This window comes from Nycticebus coucang, chromosome 12 (assembly GCF_027406575.1).
Source record: "Nycticebus coucang isolate mNycCou1 chromosome 12, mNycCou1.pri, whole genome shotgun sequence".
NCBI lineage: Eukaryota > Metazoa > Chordata > Mammalia > Primates > Lorisidae > Nycticebus > Nycticebus coucang.
The window spans coordinates 88,163,231-88,183,142 of NC_069791.1; the positions used below are offsets into that span (position 1 = coordinate 88,163,231).

General features: G+C 47.0%; 1 protein-coding gene and 1 non-coding gene across 3 annotated transcripts in view; both read left to right on the forward strand.

Annotated features, from left to right (window-relative positions):
• Positions 1–213: 213 nt before the first annotated feature.
• Positions 214–19,912, forward strand: part of GGA2 (golgi associated, gamma adaptin ear containing, ARF binding protein 2) — a 44,975-nt gene continuing 25,276 nt past the window's right edge. The window contains exons 1-5 of one of the 2 annotated variants that reach the window (XM_053554168.1): positions 214–388; positions 11,955–12,039; positions 14,758–14,833; positions 16,195–16,293; positions 17,839–17,962. In XM_053554168.1, coding sequence (XP_053410143.1) covers positions 289–388; positions 11,955–12,039; positions 14,758–14,833; positions 16,195–16,293; positions 17,839–17,962 — 484 coding nt within the window. In that variant the 5' untranslated portion in view covers positions 214–288. Of the gene's footprint in view, positions 422–11,954; positions 12,040–14,757; positions 14,834–16,194; positions 16,294–17,838; positions 17,963–19,912 lie in introns of both variants that reach the window. The other variant, XM_053554169.1, reaches the window with a different exon arrangement.
• LOC128562833 (U6 spliceosomal RNA) lies at positions 1,959–2,065 on the forward strand. The gene has a single exon (XR_008373533.1). It is a non-coding gene; the product is annotated as a U6 spliceosomal RNA (small nuclear RNA).

Genomic DNA, 19,912 nt, shown 5'->3' on the forward strand with positions numbered 1-19,912 from the left:
TTAAGGAAAAGAGGTTGCAGGCCTTTCGGGGTTCAGTGAGATTGGCTTGATCTAGTCAATGGTCTGGGAAAAGAAAATCAGGCAAGCAGGACCACGGGGGTAACTTTCAGAGTCCGGGTCTCCGGCCCGTTGGCCTTGAGGGGCGGGGCCTGAGGCTCGGCGGAGTACACGGCCCCGCCCCGTCACGTGCCAGTCCCCGCCTGCCGCGTCGGCAGCCCCGGAGCTCTCCCGGCGGTGGCGGCTGCTGAAGTGCAGCGGTGACCGGATCGGCAACACGGGGCTGGGTTCATGGCGGCGACGGCGGTGGCAGCAGGGACCGGGGTCTCGGCGGGGACTGAGTCGGCCGAAGGGCCCCCGGGCCCGGTGGCGGCGCTGGAGCTGTGGCTCAGTGAGTAGCCTGGCCGCCCGTCGGCGCGAGCACGTGAGGCCTCGCTCCCCGCCTCCCGGAGCCTTTCCTGTGGGCGGGCGGCGGTGGGGGAGTCCGTGGTGGGGGGAGCCGGGTCTGGGCCTGCCGGGGGCGTGGGAGGTTAGCCTAGCCGGCGGCTGCCCGGACAGGACCCCGGAGATCCCGCCGGAGTGTAGACCAGAGCCTGCTGCGCTCGGCCCCTCCTCGGCGACCACCCCCTCGCTAGCAGCATTGCTATCCCCTCACCAGCAAACGAAATGGCTAGCGTTTCCTGGGCTTTTTTTGGCTGCTGAGCGTTGTGTTGAAGGCATGTCAGCCATTGTTAATCCTCGTTGCGACCCCACGGTAGCTTCTATTAGTAACCCCATTTGAGAGACTGAGACATTTAAGCTTACGGAGATTGTCTTGCAAGAAACGCAGTCTGTTTGGGGCTGAGAAAGATCTATACGCGGCTGCTGCCTTTAATGTCAAGGAGTAAGCCTTTCTGCCTTTTATGCGTTTTTACTCTGGCCAGACTTGTTCTAGATGTTGCCCCACGTAAGCTTCATGGTAGCACTGCGGAGTAGGAGTTCTTATTCCCGTTTTACCATGAAAAATTGAGACTCAGGGAAGATAAGGACTATGCCCTTGTACCAGGCTCTACTGGGTGCTGGGGATACTAAAGTGTGTAACACAGGGTCCTTGCTCATGCCGACGATAATACCACCTATTAAACGGGACTTGGCGAGGAGAGATTTGGTTTAGGGTGGGGGTGGTTAGAATTGGTTTGTTTACCTGGAGGTTGTCACAGCGGACCTAGCATTTGAACAATGGAGGCGAACACATTCTAGGCAAAGAAAACTGCAAAAGCTGGGGACAAGACAGTGTGGGGCATTCTGAGAACAAGTAGGTCGGTCTGCCTGAATGCAGTAATCCGGAAAAGAGATTTTGTGGCTATTTGGGGCAAGAGCTCTGAGGGTCTTCTGTGCTACAGAAAGAGGCACCTGTGGCTCAACGGAGTGGGGCGCCAGCCCCAAATGCAGGAGGTGGCGGGTTCAAACCCAGCTCCGGCCAAAAACTGCAAAAAAAAAAAAAAAAAAAGTTTATTTTATTTGGGGGCGGGGAGAGTAGCTGTTGTGGAGTTTTCAGTGGGAGAATCTGATCCAGGAGCTAAATGATGTAGAGAGGGTGAGACTTCAGACAGGGAGAGTAGCGAATAAGCCTTTTTTGTAGTGTGCAGGGGCTGCAGAAGGGTAAGAATAGGGGGAGAGTAGAAATAACAGCAGGCAGAGTCAGCAACCTTGATACTGACGATGGAGTCAAGAGACAAGGAGGAATATAGGATGAATCCCAACTCTGGTGACTGGTTGGTTACAGATGCCTTCCTGTGGGGAGGAGCTGGTTTAGGAAGGGAAAGTTGAGTTGTGGAGTTTGAGGTGTTGTAGCAGTCAAGAAGAGATGTTGTCTAGGCAGTTGGCTTGCTCCAGAGAGGGTAAGGGCTGGTGGCATAGGTTGGAAGTCTTCAGTTCACTGTGAGCTTGCCCAGGGAGGCTGTCTATTAAAAAGAGCAGAAGTGCTCGCTTCGGCAGCACATATACTAAAATTGGAACGATACAGAGAAGATTAGCATGGCCCCTGCGCAAGGATGACACGCAAATTCGTGAAGCGTTCCATATTTAAAAAAAAAAAATAAAATAAATAAAAATAAAAAAATAAAAAAAATAAAAAGAGCAGAAGTTTGGAAGTGGAGCAAGGGAAACACCAGCATCGAGGAGGCAGATGAGAAGAGCAGCCTAAAGTGGGAACAGAAACAGGCAAGGGAGAAACTGGGGAAGGGGGAACCCAGGATATCAGAGGAGGGGTTGGGTAGGTAGTTTTGCTGCTTAGAGTATGGAGTTGGGCACGGTGGTTCATGCCTGTAATCCTAGCACTTTGGGAGGCCAGGGTTCAAGACCAGCCTGAGTAACATAGCAAGACCCCATCTTTACAAGAAAGTTTTTAAAAAATTAGCTGGATGTGATGGCACATGTTTGAAGGCCCAGCTCCTTGGAGGCTGAGGCAGGAACTCCTCAGCCCAGGTGTTTGAGATTGCTGCGAGCTATGATCAGGCCACTGCACTTCACCCTGGGCAACAGAGCAAGACCCTGTCTTATTAAAAAAAAAAAAAAGTGGCACTGTAGAATAAGAAAGGAGAAGTGGGAACTTTGAATTTGGTTAATTAACAGGTTATTAATGAGTTTTTTTTTCTTTCTTTTTTTTTTGTGTGTGTGCGTTTTTTTTTTTTTTGGGGGCCGGGGCTGGGTTTGAACCCGCCACCTCCGGCATATGGGACTGGCGCCCAACTCCTTGAGCCACAGGCGCCGCCCATTATGAGATATTTTTAAGCTCAATGGAGGAGACAGATGGTAGTTGATTTAGGAGGCAGTGGAGAACAGAAGGCTTAGACTGGTGTTGCTGGGGTGGGGGAAGTAGACCAGGTAAGGGGACGATGAGCAGCTGGCCTGGGTAGAGGAACTGAGAAGGAGTACCTGGAACTAACACTGCCCAAGGAGGGGAGATTTTCAGTTCTAGCTTTTTGGGATCAATGTCCCAAAGTTACTAATCTTACAGTTTTTTTAGGGAGGGCTAGAACCTATACTTTAATGTGAAATCTCTTATTTTCAAGTTAGCGCCTATTTTGAAATATAATTTGGGAAAGATCAGGCAGATTGCATATGTACCCATTTTTCAGTGCCACCATTGCACCATCTGTATGTTAGGGGCTAAGGTGGAATAGGGGACTTGCAGGTGGGTGGGGAAGTTTGAAAATGGTGAGAGCAACATAAGGGAGCACACCTAGGCACTTGACAGCTGGGTTTCTCAACCTATCAACATTTAGGCCATTTGGGGACATTTCTTTGTTGTGGGGGCTGTCTTGTATGTTATAGGTTGTTTAGCAGCATCCCTGGCCTTGACCCACTAGATACCACTAGCACACACCCTTCTTCCCAGTCCCGAAATTAAAAAAATGTCACCAGACAGTGCCAGATTTCCTCAGGGGGGTGGGATGAAATCACTTCTACCCTTCTCCCTGCTGAGATCAGAGTGTTGATTGGACATCAGAAATGTGTGTTGCAGGCCGGGCACCGTGGCTCATGCTGTAATCCCAGCACTTGGGAGGCCGAGGCAGGTGGATTGCCTGAGCTCACAGGTTCGAGACCAGCCTGAACCAGAGCGAGACCTTATCTCAAAAAATAGCCAGGCGTTGAGGCAAGAGTTTGCTGTGACCTGTGATGCCACGGCATTCTACTGAGGGCGGTAAGTGAGACTCTGTCTCAAAAAAGAAAAGAAAAGTGTGTTGCAGTTTTCATGGCTGTGTATTTTTTGGTGTTTTGTTTTTCTTCTGGGAGTAGGAGCAGAGAAGGTATATAGTAAGCTAGATTTGTTGAGTGTGGGGCTGTGATGATACCATGGAGGTGCAAGAAGGTGGTATGTCTAGGGCAAGTGTATATAGTTGAAGGCAAATGCAGCATGGATCTAGGTTGGATGAAAGAAGTCACTCTAGAACAGTGGTTCTCAACCTTCCTAATGCTGCGGCCCTTTAATATAGTTACTGTGGGTTGCGACCCACAGGTTGAGAACCGCTGCTCTAGAAGGAGTCTGAGGACTGGCCAAACTTGGGTCACTGACACGTCTTGACTTGGCAAGTGAGGCAGCTGTATCTTTAAGATAGGACTAGTAATACAGTAATAGCTAAGTGTGAGTTGTCAGTCAGATGTTTGTAACTTGGGGACTGCCTTTAATACCTCCATAAAGTCTTTAATATATGTAAAGCACTTAAAATATAGTGCCTTACTATGGCATGTATAATAAACACTCAGTAAATATTAGCTATTATTATCATTAGCCTTTTTAACTTGCAAGTGATTAAAACCTAATTCATACTGGTTTACCAAAAAAAAAAAAAAGAAAAGAAACAAAGGGAAAGAGCCCATGCAGGAGCTCCTGGCTTGAATTTTCTCCACTTTGCCTTCTGTTGCAGTCCCTGCAGAATTAATTTTTTTTCCTATTGATTTGCAAAAGTTAGGGTTTTCCTGCCTGTTGGTCCAGGCTGGTTTGAGTATTTTACCTTGGAATCAACATGACTGGGTGTACGAAATTTGAAAATTGCCAGACCTGAAGTGGGCTGGGTATGATGCCCATTCCTAAAACCAAGGGCAGGAAGGGTGATCAGATCCACTGAAAGTGGGGCCTAGAATTGAGAAGGGGTGGCTCCCAAAGGAATATTAGGAAGCTGTTAACCAAAATCTCGTGCTTTAAAAATGTGAAAGATGGGCTGGGTGTAGTGGCTTAGACCTGTAATCCTGGCACTCTGGGAGGCCAAGGTGGGTGGATTGCTTGAGCTCAGGAGTTTGAGAACAGCCTGAGTAAGAGGGAGACCCTGTCTCTACTAAAAAATAGAACAATTAGCCGAGCATTGTGGTGGGCACCTATAGTCCCAGCTACTTGGGCAGCTGAGGCAAGAGGACCACTTGAGCCCAAGAGTTTGAGGTTATTGTGAACTACGGTGCCATGGCACTCTAACTAGGGTGACAGAGTGAGACTCTAAAAAAAATAAAAAGGGCTGGGCATGGTGGCCCACCTCTGTAATCCCAGCACTCTGGGAGGCTGAGGCAGTTGGATTGCCTGAGCTCACGGGTCTGAGACCAGCCTGAGCAAGACCCCAGCGAGACCCCGTCTTTAAAAATAGCCAGGCATGGTGATGGGTGCCTATAGTCCCAGTCTCTTGGGAGGCTGAGGCAAGAGAATCACTTGAGCTCAAGAGTTTGAGGTTGCTGTGAGCTATGATGGAACGGCACTCTTCTGAGGGTGACAAAATGAGACTCTGTCTCAAAAAAGAAAAAAGACATTTGTAGCTTTTTTTCTCACTAGTGTATTTTGATTATTGTTCCTCATGACTGCAGACATAACTACCTCTTTTATTTTTGGAGATGGAATCTACCTGTGTTGTCCAAATCCTGGGCTTAAGTCACCTTCTTGCTTCAGCCTCTGAGCAGGTGGGACTACAGGCAGATGCCCAGAGCCTGGCTGAAGCTACCTCATTCTTTTTTTTTTTTTTTTTTTTGAGACGGAGTATTACTATGTCACCCCTCAGTAGAGTGCTTTGGCATCACAGCTCATAGCAACCTCCAACTCTTGGGCTTAAGCAATTCTCTTGCCTCAGCCTCCCAAGTGGCTAGGACGAACTACAGGCGCCCGCCATAATACCCGGTTATTTTTTTGTTGTTGTAGATGTCATTGTTGTTTGGCAGGCCCAGGCCGGGCCGGATTCGAATCTGCCAGCCTAGGTGTATGTGGCCAGTGCCCTAACTGCTGAGCTACAGGCATTGAGCCAATAAATGTACTTTTATTTACAAAATATTCATTACAAAATTTTACACAATATTCAGTATGTGTTGACCACTTCTTTCTACACACATGAAGTCTTCTCTCCCACTCATGGTGAACACATTCCGGGATGTCTTTTGTTACGCAAGTAACTGCATTTCAAATGTGTTTCTTTAAATGATCCATGTTTCTAATCTTTTCCTTGTACACCATGGCTTTTAAGTGGCCCCACAAGTAGAAGTTGAATGAGGAAAGAACATGGGTTCTCACAGGCCATTCCATGGGGCTTTGGTAACCAATCCATGAATGTGGAAGCTGTTGATCCAACCATTGCCATGTGCTGATGCTATAAGGAGGTGGTACCCTGTCGTGTTGAAGTAAGATGGAAACTCTATTTTTGTTTGAGAGAGAGATGGCATTATGTTATACTGCAGCATATACAGAGACTTTTGGAACACCCTCTGTTCTGATTTCAGATAGGAGCTGGTAACTTGTGAAAAAAAGAGAGGAAGATTTATACTCTGAAGACTAAGTTCATTCTTCTCTTAGAGCCCACTATAGGACATTCCCATGGTGGGTCTTGGTGGGTTTTCGCATGTGTCAACTTGAACCATTTCTGGATTGTAGGGGTCCATGTGTACTTTCTGAGAAAGGATCACCCCTGCAGAGCTCTGCTTCCTGTGGGAGGGTTGGGCTCTGCTTCCCTGCAGCCTTGGTGCTTCCCTTGCTGGTGCAGGCTGCTGCTAGTGCTGGAGTCATGACCCTGGCAGTTGGTTGGCAGCTGGTGTGAGATGATTTGGCTTCTGAATGAGTAGCTCTTGGATGAGCCATTTCACTTCCAGCTGGGAGTTTCAGCTTTTTTTCTCAATACCTCTGACCCCATAGCCGGCTTGAAACACATCATACAAATGCTGCTTTTATTAAGCAAATATGGCAGCAGTGTTATTTCTTGTCCCCATATGCCAACTACATAAACCACCTTGGAGTCTGGGATAGCCCTTTTTAGTACCCTGATGAGGCTGTCCCAAAATAGGAATCCTTTGAATTTGTCCCTGGCTGTGCCTTTTTGGCCCGTAGCTATTCCTTAGGGCAGATTGGTGTCAGATAGACCTGGGCAGTTGTTAAGGCCTAGTCAAGTTGCTGTTGTCTGGGGGGGTTGTTTACTCAGGAACTACTCATGGTCCTGAAATAGCTCCTGCAGGCTCGGATTGTATGTGTCAACAGAAAAGAAGCTATAGGTTGTACGCTAATTTAAGGATGTTTAGTCTGAGCCAAATTTGAGGACCATGACCTGGAGCCACACCCAAGAAGCCTTGAGCAAGTGGACTCATGATGGTGGGGTTACAGTTTGGGTTTATACATTTTAGGGTGACAGGAATTATAGGTGAAGTCATACATCAATACATGGAAAACACATTGGTTTGGTCCCAAAAGGCAGGACATCTGGAAGGGGGAGGCACAATTGCCTGAAAGACTTGAGAGAGTCAAACATTCCTGAAAAGGAATGCTTAAGGTAAAGGATCTGCTAATTAGAGACAATGTCTCTTATGTATATTGCAGACCTATAAGTAGGTCTTGCATAGCCTTAGGCCTGTTAATGAGTCAGGGAGTACATCTCTAAGAGGGGAGGGGGCATGATAAGGCATGTCTGATTTTCTTTCTGATGGCCAGCAACTCAGTTTTAGGGATCCCCTTGGCCAAGTGGGTGTCTAGTCAGTCACTGGGGGTCGGGGAAGAGCTTAAGATTTTATTTTAGGGCAGCGCCTGTGGCTCAGTCCGTAGGGCGCCGGCCCCTTATCCAGAGGGTGGCGGGTTCAAGCCCGGCCGCGGCCAAACTGCAACCAAAAAATAGCTGGGCATTGTGGCAGGCGCCTGTAGTCCCAGCTACTCGGGAGGCTGAGGCAAGAGAATCGCTTAAGCCCTGGAGTTGGAGGTTGCTGTGAGCTGTGTGAGGCCACGGCACTCTACCGAGGGCAATAAAGTGAGACTCTGTCTCTACAAAAAAAAAAAAAAAGATTTTAATTTAGTTCACATACCCTCAGAGACCCAGGTACTCCAAAACTGAATTAGCTGTCTCCCATCCTGGACAACTTATTCAGCCAATTGGCCAAACACTGCAAAAGATGAATCATTCATCCACTTGGTAGATAACCTGCCTGCAACTACTCTCGGTGCCGGAATATTCGAAGGTGATAGAACTCCTCTTTGCCTTTAAGAAGTTTATAACTTATGGGGAAGGAAGTCAAACTAGTTCCCAAGATAGGCCCTGCCGTGGTTAAGGAACTGAAGACTTCACCATAGGAGTAGTTAGAAACATCTGGACTGTGGAGCCAGGCTGACCTGGGGCTTAATTTTTGTTTCTGCCATTTTCTTGCTTTGTGGTTGAGTAGGTCTCTTCACCTGCAAAATGGTGTAGATAATGGTACCAGTCTCAGTTGCTCTGAGGAATCTTGGCATGGTGCCTGGGCCATAGTAAGTACTTTTTTAAAATGGCAGCTATTACTGTTATTTTTGAGCCATGCTAACCCTTAAGTGAATCCTCTTGATACAAGATCTACCAGACAGAAGAAACTGTCTTACATTTTATTCCATCATTCCATCTTTTTCCTGCCTTTGCCTTGGTTAAGGGTTTGGAACATGACTTCACTTCTTTGAAAAAGCTGGTGCCTAGCCGGGCGTTGTGGCAGGCGCCTGTAGTCCCAGCTACTCGGGAGGCTGAGGCAAGAGAATCGCTTAAGCCCAGGAGTTGGAGGTTGCTGTGAGCTGTGTGAGGCCATGGCACTCTACTGAGGGCCATAAAGTGAAACTCTGTCTCTACAAAAAAAAAGAAAGAAAAAGCTGGTGCCTGTCTCAGCTGTGTCTCTTTCACTTGATAACTGGGGAAAGAGAGGGCTTGGACTCCAGTGGTGAGCTTGGGTCCTGCTGTCCTTCTGCCTCCAGGTCTGTACACAGGTTGAGGTAAAAATTCTCCTGAGGTGTTAATCGTGAGCCTACAGTAAACTGAAACTGAAGCTTAAATGGTATAGAATTACTTTAGGTGATTCAGAGGCAGAATCTGTGGAAATCACTGCTTTAAATAATTTATTTGATGAGTATCTATTTTGTAGATATAGGTAAGGCATTGTGTTAACTGTAGGGAACATACAAGCCTTCTGTCTTCAAGTGTTTAATTCCCTTTAGGTATGTAGGCATGTATACATATTTTACAGTAAAAGGCAGGGACTATGTATTGTCATAACAAACAATAATTAGCTATCATTTATTGACTACTTACTGTGTGCTACTGTGCTGAGCATTTTAGATACCATCTCCTTTAAATTGCATGGCAATCCCATAAGGAAGGTACTATTTTCTTTATTTTTTTAGAAATGGGTTCTTTTTTTTTTTTGTAGAGACAGAGTTTCACTTTATGGCCCTCTGTAGAGTGCCGTGGCCTCACGCAGCTCACAGCAACCTCCAACTACTGGGCCCAAGCGATTCTCTTGCCTCAGCCTCCCGAGCAGCTAGGACTACAGGCGTCCGCCACAACGCCCAGCTATTTTTTGGTTGCAGTTTGGCCTGGGCCGGGTTTGAACCCGCCACCCTCGGTATATGGGGCCGGCGCCCCACCGACTGAGCCACAGGCGCCACCCAGAAATGGGTTCTTAATATGTTGCCCAGGTGCAGTGGTATGATCATAGCTCACTTATAACTCAAGGACTCAAGTGATCTTTCTGCCTTAGCCTCCCTAGCAGCTGGGACTATAGGCATGCACTATCATGTCTGGCTAATTAAAAAAAAATTTTTTTTTGAAGGTGGTGCCTGTGGCTCAAAGGAGTAGGGTGCCATCCCCCGTATGTTGGAGGTGACAGGTTCAAACCCAGCCCTGGCCAAAATCTACAAAAAAAAAAAAAAAAAAAATTTTTTTTTTTTTCAGAGTTGGGGTCTCGCTGTGTTACCCAGGCTGGTCTCAAACTCCTGGCCTCAAGTCATCTGCCTTGGCCTCCCAGAGTGCTGGATTATAGGCATGAACTACTGTGCTGGTCTCTTTACCTTATAGTTGAGGAAACTGGGGCTCAGAGAGTTCAAGGACTTGTAACTGATAAGGGTGAAGCTAGAGATCCCTATCCGAAAAGGGGCAGATAAAAGCTCTGTTCTGGGGAGGAAGCAGTAGCTTCTGTTTTAAGGGGATGGGATATAAAAAGATCAAAGAAGTCTTTATGAAAGGTAGCATTTGAATTGGGACTCAAGGGTGATAGGATTATGAGATGTGAAACATGGAGAAGAAAGCTTTGTGGCACAGTGAGGGCAGTATAGAAATTGATAACCTGGGCAGTGCCTGTGGCTCAAAGGGTAGGGCGCTGGCCCCATATGCTGGAGGTGGTGGGTTCAAACCCAGCCCCAGCCAAAACCTGCAAAAAAAAAAAAAAAAAAGAAATTGATAACCTGATTCCTTTTCTTTGTCCTGTATGCTTCACTTAGTATGGAGTCAGTGGGTGGGAAGATGAGTGATGACTTGTTCTTTGAATCTCACTAGGCCATATGACTTCCACATGACATAAATGTGACTGCAGTTAGGAAAAGTTCACTCTAGAGCAGTGGTTATCAACCTATGGGTCGCAACCCACAGGAACTGTATTAAAGGGTTGTGGCATTAGGAAGGTTGAGAACCGCTGTTCTAGAGTGACTGTGGAGTGTTGAGTCCTCAGAAGGGTGGAGAGGTAGTAGGGGCTGGCACAGTGGGAGGAGGTTTCCTGGAGGAGAAGGAAATTTAGATAAGTCTTGAAGAATGGATAGGATTTTGAGAGGTGTGAGTGGACATTGGGGAAGAATGATAACATCAGAAATATAACCCTGAGAATTAGCCTTTTATTTCCAGAGCCTAAAAAGAGCTGCTCAGTCAACTGGTGTGATACTTCATTGGAGAGGCTACCTAGTCTGGGAGGCTGGGCTGGACAGGGGAAATTAGGAAGTTTCATGAAAGGCCAGAACAAAGTCTTCCTGTGACATGCTCTTGTCTCTCTGTCATGTTGCTAAGACATATCCAGGTAGCCTCTCAGATGCTGTCTCATGCCTGTCCTCATTGTGGGGCCAGAGTATGGGAGTCCTGATGCGTGACATGAAGAAGACAAAGGCCAACTTCTATATTGGAAATGGAGCCACTTTCAAGGCAGTGACTTATTAATTAATCTGCTCATTCATTCACTGAGCAGATGATCAGTAAGCTCATGCTGTGTGAAGACACGATGCTTGGTGGTCTCTCTCTCTCTTTTTTTTTTTTTGAGACAGAGTCTCACTATGTTGCCCTTGGTAGAGTGCCATGATGTCACAGCTCACAGCAACCTCAAACTCTTGGGCTTAAGCGATTTTCTTGCCTCAGCCTCCCATGTAGCTGGGACTTAGCAGGTACCCACCATAACGCCCGGCTATTTTTTTGTTGTAGTTGTCAGGTTCGAACCTGCCAGCCTGGGTGTATGTGGCTATAGGTGCTGAGCCACTCGGTAGTCTCTTTTTAGCTGTTTTTCTACTTGTCTGATCTTATAAGTGTGATGTTAACAGCCCTTGACTGCCGTGTTTAAATATAAGGAGGGCTGTACATTTCCATCCTTTTCTTTCTTTCTCTCTCTCTCCTTTTTTTGAGACAGAGTCTTACCTTGTTGTCCTTGGTAGAGTGCTATGACATCATAGCTCACAGCAACCTCAAACTCTTGGACTCAAGCAATTTTTGTCTCAGCTTTCTAAGTAGCTGGGACTACAGGTGCCTGCCACAACACCTGGCTATTTTGAGAGACAAGGTCTTGCTCTGGCTCAGGCTGGTCTTGAACCCGTAAGCTCAGGCAATCCACCTGCTTGGCCTCCCAAGTGCTAGAATTATGGGTGTGAGCCATGGCCCCCAGCTCTGTCTTTTTTTTTTTTTTTTTTTTTTTTTGAGACAAGGTGTTACTCTGTCATCTGGGCTAGACTGCCATGGTGTCATCATAGCTCATTGCATCCTCAAACTCAGGAGGGTAGGGACCAAATAGCCAGGACTACAGGCACGTGCCACCATGCCCACCTAGCTTTTTTTTTTAGTTTTTGTAGAAATGGGTCTTGCTCTTGCTCATGCTAGTCTTGAACTCCTGGCCTTAAGTGATCTTCCTGCCTTGGCCTCCCAGAGTATTAGGATTACAGATGTGAGTCACTGTGCCCAGCCTTATGCTTTCTTTATTTATTTCCTTGACAGACAAAGCCACAGACCCTAGCATGGCAGAACAGGATTGGTCAGCTATCCAGAATTTCTGTGAGCAGGTGAACACTGACCCCAATGGGTAAGGTGACTTCACACACACACTTGACTCTGTGGGCGCTTCAGGCTGAGTGCAGGCCTTTGTGTCTTGGGATTGTTTTACAATTAGGCTTGTTTCATTCTCTTTTTTTTTTTGCTTAAGAGACAGTCTTAATCATCCTTGGTAGAGTGCTATGGCATCACAGCTCACAGCAAGCTCCAACTCCTGGGCTTAGGTGATTCTCTTGCCTCAGCCTCCCAGGTAGCTGGGACTACAGGTGCCCGCTGCAACACCCGTCTATTTCTTTGTTGCAGCTTGGCCGGGGTCGGGTTTGAACTTGCCACCCTCCGTATATGGGACCGGCTCGCTACCCACTGAGCCACAGGCGCTGCCCGCCTTATTCTCTTTTTTTCCCTGCAAACTATTGAGAAGATTATCTTTCCAAAATTAGTGAACGCATGTTATTTTTGAAAACACAGTATAGTCCATTTGCCACTGGCAATTATTAAAATTTAAATAGTGTTATAGGCTTGGCGCCTGTGGCTCAAGCGGCTAAGGCGCCAGCCGAATACCTAAGCTGTTGGGTTCTAATCCAGCCCAGGCCCACCAAACAACAATGATGGCTGCAACCAAAAAATAGCCGGGCGTTGTGGTGGGCGCCTATAGTCCCAGCTACTTGGGAGGCGGAGGCAGGAGAATCGCTTGAGCTCAGGAGTTGGAGGTTGCTGTGAGCTGTGATGTCACAGCACTCTACGCAGGGTGACAGCTTGAGGCTCTGTCTCAAAAAAAAAAATAGTGTTATAAAACACTAACGTAGAGAACATTTAATGTTATTGATAGCATGTGTAGCCAGGTCACATAAGTGAAAGAGCTCCATGTATGCTCCATCACTTAAATGTAATCTATTTTTGTTTGTTTTGTTTTGTTTTTTCTTTTTTGAGGCAGAATCTCACTATGTTGCCCTTGGTAGCGTGCCATGGCGTCACAGCTTACAGCAACCTCAAACTTTTGGGTTTAAGTTATTCTCTTGCCTCAGTCTCCCGAGTGGCTGGGACTACAGGTTCCTGCCACAATGCCCAGCTTTTTATTTTTGTTGTTGTTGTAGTTGTAATTGTTATTTAGCAGGCCTGGGCTGGGTTTGAGCCTGCCAGCCCTGTTGCATGTGGCCCATGCCCTAATCATTGAGCTATGGCCGCTGAGCCTTGTTTTTTTTTCTTTTTTTTTTTTGAGATAGAGCCTTACTTTGTTGCTGTGGGTAGAGTGCCATGACATCATTGCTCACAGCGGTTTTAAACTCCCAGGCTTGAGCAATCTTCTCGCCTCAGCCTTCTGAGTATCTGGGACTACAGGCATGTGCCACTATGCCTGGTTATTTTTAATTTTTTATTTTTTTAATTTATTTATTTATTTTTTTTTTGTAGAGACAGAGTCTCACTTTATGGCCCTCGGTAGAGTGCCGTGGCCTCACACAGCTCACAGCAACCTCCAACTCCTGGGCTTAAGTGATTCTCTTGCCTCAGCCTCCTGAGTAGCTGGGACTACAGGCGCCCGCCACAACGCCCGGCTATTTTTTGGTTGCAGTTTGACCGGGGCCGGGTTTGAAACCCACCACCGTCGGCATATGGGGCTGGCGCCTTATCGACTGAGCCACAGGCGCCGCCCCATGCCTGGTTATTTTTAAAGACAGGGTCTCACTCTTGCTCAGGCCCGTCTTAAAGTCCTGAGCTTAGGCAGTCTACACCCACCTCGGCCTCCCAGAATGCTAGGATTACAGGCGTGAGCCTCCACACCCGGTCTATCAGCTAGTTTTTCTATTTTTCTTTTTTTTTTTTTTTTTTTTTTTGTAGAGACAGAGTCTCACTGTATGGCCCTCGGTAGAGTGCCGTGGCATCACCCAGCTCACAGCAACCTCCAACTCCTGGGCTTAAGCGATTCTCTTGCCTCAGCCTCCCGATTAGCTGGGACTACAGGCACCTGCCACAACGCCCAGCTATTTTTTTTTTTTGGTTGCAGTTCAGCCGGGCCGGGTTTGAACCCGCCACCCTCGGTATATGGGGCCGGCGCCTTACCGACTGAGCCACAGGTGCCGCCCTTCTATTTTTCTTTTTTAATAGAGACAGGGGTTTCACTCTTGCTCAGGCTGATCTTGAACTCCTGACCCCCGTCTTGGCTTCCCTGTGTTAGGATTACAGGCATGAGCCTGTAATCTTCCTTAAGCAAGAGGAAAAGGGTAAGGTTTTATTGAATTCTGTTTCCAAAGCATCTGGATAGGAACTGAAAAATCAAGTCAGTCATCCAGATGTTTCATCTACATGGTACCAAATATTCAGCTGTTCTGAATTGAGCCCAAAGTTAGATCACACTTTCTGTTCTAGTGTTTATTTAACGTTTATCATATACAGACAGGCCTGTGCTGTTCATGATCTTGCTACACGTAAGTATAGGCCTAGACTGCCCAGCTTAGAGTTTGGGGGCTGGGGGAGCCAGGGCTGATGTGCCCTGGGCAGGAGCATGACCTCTTGCTGGCATTTATCTACTGAATGAGCAAGTGAGTCATCCTTTGCTATATAGTAGTTAATAGTTGGCTGGGTGCTACCCGTACAGCAGAGTAGAGAGGAGTTGGCCTCTGTCAGTCAGATTCCACTTCTGCTTTGGAACACTAGCTTCTAGAAAGAGAGGTGACTTTACTGAGCGTACTCAGCCACACCAGATACTTTTTTCCTACCTGCCCAGAGTCCAGGTCTTTTTGTTTTTCCTTAGCCCCACACACGCGCCCTGGCTGCTGGCCCACAAGATCCACTCTCCTCAAGAGAAAGAAGCTCTTCATGCCTTAACGGTGAGTTTGGCTTATGTCCTATACTAGAGAGAGAGAGCTGAGAGGGACTTTATCTTCTCCATAGTCATTTTTTTTGTGGTGGGGAGAGCACCTCAGAGGCTCACTTTTATAGGCCTTGAACAGCAGGTGGGAAGAGGGAGTGGTGGGCCATACTCTCCATCTTAGATCTGTTCTGAGTTTGCTGTGGGAGAAGGAAAAGAAGTTTTTATTTCCATTTGCCCTTCTTAGACAGATTGGCAAGTTGGAGTGTCTGCAGGGCCAAACAGGTAGCATAAAGAGTGAAGTGGCTGGGTTAGGACCAAAAAGCTGGAGAGCATGTATCACTTCTAAAGAAGCAGCCACAGCACAGAACCACCAGTGGTTGGTTGCCAGGCATTAGTTTGAGCTCTGGGTTGCTAGAACTTCCAGGTTTTTCAGTTTTTTTTTTTTGCTGGGGCTGGGTTTGAACCCGCCACCTCTGGCATATTGGGGCCAGCGCCCTACTCCTTTGAGCCATAGGTGCCTCCAGAACTTCAGGTTTTTTTTTTAAGAGACAGTCTCACTTTGTCACCTTCGGTAGAGTGCTGTGCTGTCATAGCTCACAGTAACCTCCAGCTTTTGGGCTTAGGCAATTCTCTTGCCTAAGCCTCCCAAGTAGCTGGGACTACAGGTGCCCGCCACAACGCCTGGCTATTTTTTCTTGCAGTTTGGCCAGGGCTGGGTTTGAACACACCACCCTCGGTATATGGGGCCAGCGTCCTACTTACTGAGCCACCGGTGCTGCCCCAAACTTCCAGGTTTTTCAAGAGAAACTTGAAGTCCATATATTTGTTTTTTTTTTAATTGAGACAGTCTCCCTTTGTCGCCCTCAGTAGAGTGCTGTGGTGTCATAGCTCACAGCAATCTCAGACTCCTGGGCTCAAGTTATTCTCTTGCCTTAGCCTCCCAAGTAGCTGGGACTATAGGCGCCCACCACAATGCCCAGCTAAGTTTTTGAGACAGGGTCTTTCTTTTTCTCAGGCTAGTCTCAGACTCCTTAAGCAATCTACTCACCTTGACCTCCCAGAGTGCTGGGATTACAGGCATGAGCCACCTTGCCTGGCCTCCAAGAGGTCTCCTTAAAATGTAGCATGACCTCAGAGTGTGACAAACTCAACTGAGCTATTTCCTGGGCATAAACTTGGCAGTTATAGCAAGATGGAACTGTTGACATTTTTTTCTTGATGAAAATGTCCTCTTTCACCAAAACTTTTATCATCGTAGGCTTGAGGAAGTGTTAGCTGTTGTTCCAGTGGAGTCTCCAGCAAATGGGCATCAGGTTCAAGGAAGGCCCTGGAGCCACTGGCTTTCCACCTTTTCATGGGGGTCCTGTATCTGTGCAGGTGCTGGAGATGTGTATGAACCACTGTGGAGAGAAGTTCCATGGCGAGGTGGCTAAGTTCCGCTTCCTGAATGAACTGATCAAAGTGTTGTCTCCAAAGGTGAATATCAGGGTTTGGTCCAGCCTCTGTGCCATACCTATACCTACCTTTCAGACTCCTGTCACCCTTCTCTGGCAGAGGCAGGCCTGCACATGAACAGAACCTGCTGGCTTGTCTGGCTGTGAGACAGAGTTCTGCATGTGAAAGCACTCTCCTCTCTGAGCGGTCAGCTGTCTCCTTCTCTTCTGTTTTTTAGCATTTTCACATTTTCCTTTAAAGTGGTCTGGGGGTGTGCGGCCTAGTGGAGGTGAGGAACTCTAGCTGAGGAGCAGTTTCCTGGTAGAAACAGTGAGAAAGTCAAGCATGACTTAGAGTTTCATATCTTCTTGCTTTGCCCTCTGTACCTTTCTTTCCTCCTGTTTGAGCTACATCCCTATGAGGTAACTGGCGTCAGTGGAGCCCTGTCATGCTGCATTGTAGCAGGAGTTCTCTGATGCCTACCGTGTGTCCTATGATAAATTCAATTCTGGCTTTACCCAGAATTGATGTAACCCAGACCCTACACATTGAGGGCTCAGTCCTATTTCTGTAGTCTCTACTTCAGACAGCAGCCGGGAGTCTTATGTGTCCTTAAGCTACTGCACTGCTAACTGCAAATCCAGAGTTTCCCTTGACCCTTCTCCCTAGGTTCCATAATTCACTGGAATGGCTTTCTTAGAACACAGGAAAGCACTATATTTCTATTACCTCCGTGGAAGCAGTATGCAAGGCAGAGTCTTAGTAGTGGGGAAGAGGGGCACAGAGGTTATGCGCCCTCTGTGGAATCTGAGCTTGCCACCTTTACATCACATTGGTGTCTTCACCTACCAGGAAGCTCTCTGAACCTCCTTGTGTCACAGTTCCCCCCCCCCCCCCAGGGGTAACATAGGATTTTATCAGACAGAAAGGAATACAGAAGGAGTAAAAAAGCACCAGAGCTTCTGGCAAAGGGGGCGATCTAAGTTGGAAGTCTCCCCTGTGTCAGAGTTTTTATCTAGGGTTTCATTACCTAGGTATGGTTGATCAAAATAATGTCAATTCCAACCCTCTAATTACATGGTTGAGCTCTCTGGAGTGAACAACCCCTTTCTTGAAACTAAGCAGCTACTATAAATCATTAGTCAAAACTAAGATGTGGTCCAAGAGAGCTTGCTGTGAAAAACAAGACCCCCTCTTATGACTCAAGTTCCAGAGGCTTTTGAAGTTGTGTGCCAGGTACTGAGACAAACACCAATTCTTTTTTATTCCATACTTGCCCCACTGGAAAAAAAGAATGTCCCCACTGGTGTGGACAAAGCTATGACTTCGGTCCATATGTGGTGGTCTTTAATTTTAGCAGTCAGATCAATTTAGATCTAATTTTAGCAGTTTAGATCAATTGCTCGAAACTCAAGAAAGGTACTGGGACAGGGTACCAGAAAATTTGGCTTCTAGTTGTGCCTCCCTCTCAACCAGCTTGGGCAGCTCATTCCCTGGACCTCAACACCCCTCTCTTTAGTGGAAGTTTTGGCTAAGTGGTCTCCCAAATCCCTTCCAGCTCTAGAACTTTTTCCTTTTTACTTTCAGTACCTGGGGTCCTGGGCCACAGAAAAAGTTAAAGGAAGAGTCATTGAAATACTCTTCAGTTGGACAGTCTGGTTTCCAGAAGACATCAAGATTCGAGATGCCTATCAGATGCTAAAGAAACAAGGTCTGACTTCCTTTACTTTAGTTGTATTCCCCTTTGACAGTATCTTGTTTTCTTCTTCCTTTTTGTGTGCCTTGTCATTTTTGTTGAAAGCTGGACTTCTTGTATAAGACAGTAGAGACTGATGTAATTTTTGTTTTTACTTTTTTCTTTTTTTTTTTTGCAGTTTTTGGCTGGGGCTGGGTTTGAACCTGCCACCTCTGGCATATGGTGCCTGCGCCCTACCTCTTTGAACCACAGGCGCTGCCCAGTTTTTTTTTTTTTACTACAATATGGCTTTTATTTACTTAGTCACAGTGTAAATCTTCAAGAAGACGTATAGGTTTGCTTTTCTCTATACCCCAGAAACCATATGAACCACCAGCACAACAAAAGTCAAAATACAAATTATTCATGCCACTAAACTTTGTTTTATTTTATTTTCCAAAATTTTTGGTTGCTTAAATCAACCTCTTTCCTTGAAATAGTAGGATTTTACTGTGAAGTAAAGATAAATATTACTTCTGCATCAGAGTTTGAAAAGAACTATTCTGAAGGCCAGGCATGGTAGCTTATGCCCAAAATCCTAGCAGTTTGGGAGGCTGAGGTGGGTGGATTGCTTGAGCTCAGGAGTTCAAGACCAGTCTGAGCCAGAGTGACACCCCGTTTCTAAAAATATAGCTGGGCATTGTGGCTGCCTCAGCTACTTGGGAGGCTGAGGCCAGAGGAACACTTGAGCCCGAGAGTTTGAGGTTGCTGTGAGCTATGACTCCATGGTGTTCTACTGAGGGTGACAAAGTTGGCTCAGTGCCTGTGGCTGAAGCGGCTAAGGTACCAGCCACATACACCAGAGCTGGGGAGTTCAAATCCAGCCCGGGCCTTCCAAACAACAGTAACAGCTGCAACCAAAAAATAGCCAGGCGTTGTGGCAGGCACCTGTAGTCCCAGCTACCTGGGAGGCAGAGGCAGGAGAATCCCTTGAGCCCAGGAGTTGGAGGTTGCTGTGAACTGTGATGCTACGGCACTCTACCCAGGGCGACAGCTTGAGGCTCTGTCTCAAAAAAAAAGAAACTCTGTCTCTCATAAAAAAAAGAGAAAGAAAAAAAGAAAGAAAAATACTATTCTGATTAGGTGTAAGCGTAGTAACTTACAGGCTTATAACATTTCTTTTTTTTTTTTTTTTTTTTGAGACAGAGTCTCACTATGTTGCCCTCAGTAGAGTGCTGTGCTGTCACAGCTCACAGCAACCTCAAACTCTTGGGCTTAAGCAATTCTCTTGCTTCAGCCTTCCAAGTGGTTGGGACTATAGGTGCCCTCCTTAATACCTGGATATTTTTGTTGTTGTTGTTGCAGTTGTCCTTTAGCTGGCCCCAGGCGGGTTCGAACCAGCCAGCCTCGGTGTATGTGGCTGGCGCCATAACCACTGTGCTAAGGGCACTGAGCCATGGATTATTATTTTAAATTTTTTTTAGAGGCAGAGTCTAACTCTGTCACCCAGGCTGGAGTGCAGTAGTGTCTGATCAGATCTCACTGCAACCTTCAACTCCTGCCTCAACCTCTTGCCTCAGCCTTCCAAAGCACTGGGAGTACAGGCATGACCAGTGTAGCCAGCCTTACTATTTTTATTTATTTATTTATTTATTTTTGTAGAGACAGAGCCTCACTTTATGGCCCTCGGTAGAGTGCCATGGCATCACACAGCTCACAGCAACCTCCAGCTCCTGGGCTTAAGTGATGTTCTTGCCTCAGCCTCCCGAGTAGCTGGGACTACAGGCGCCCGCCACAACGCCCGGCTATTTTTTGGTTGCAGTTCAGCCGGGGCCGGGTTTGAACCCACCACCCTCGGTATATGGGGCTGGCGCCGTACCGACTGAGCCACAGGCGCCGCCCCGCAGCCTCATTATTTTTTTTTTTTTTTTTTTAATTTGGCCGGGGCTGGGTTTGAACCCGCCACCTCCGGTATATGGGACCGGC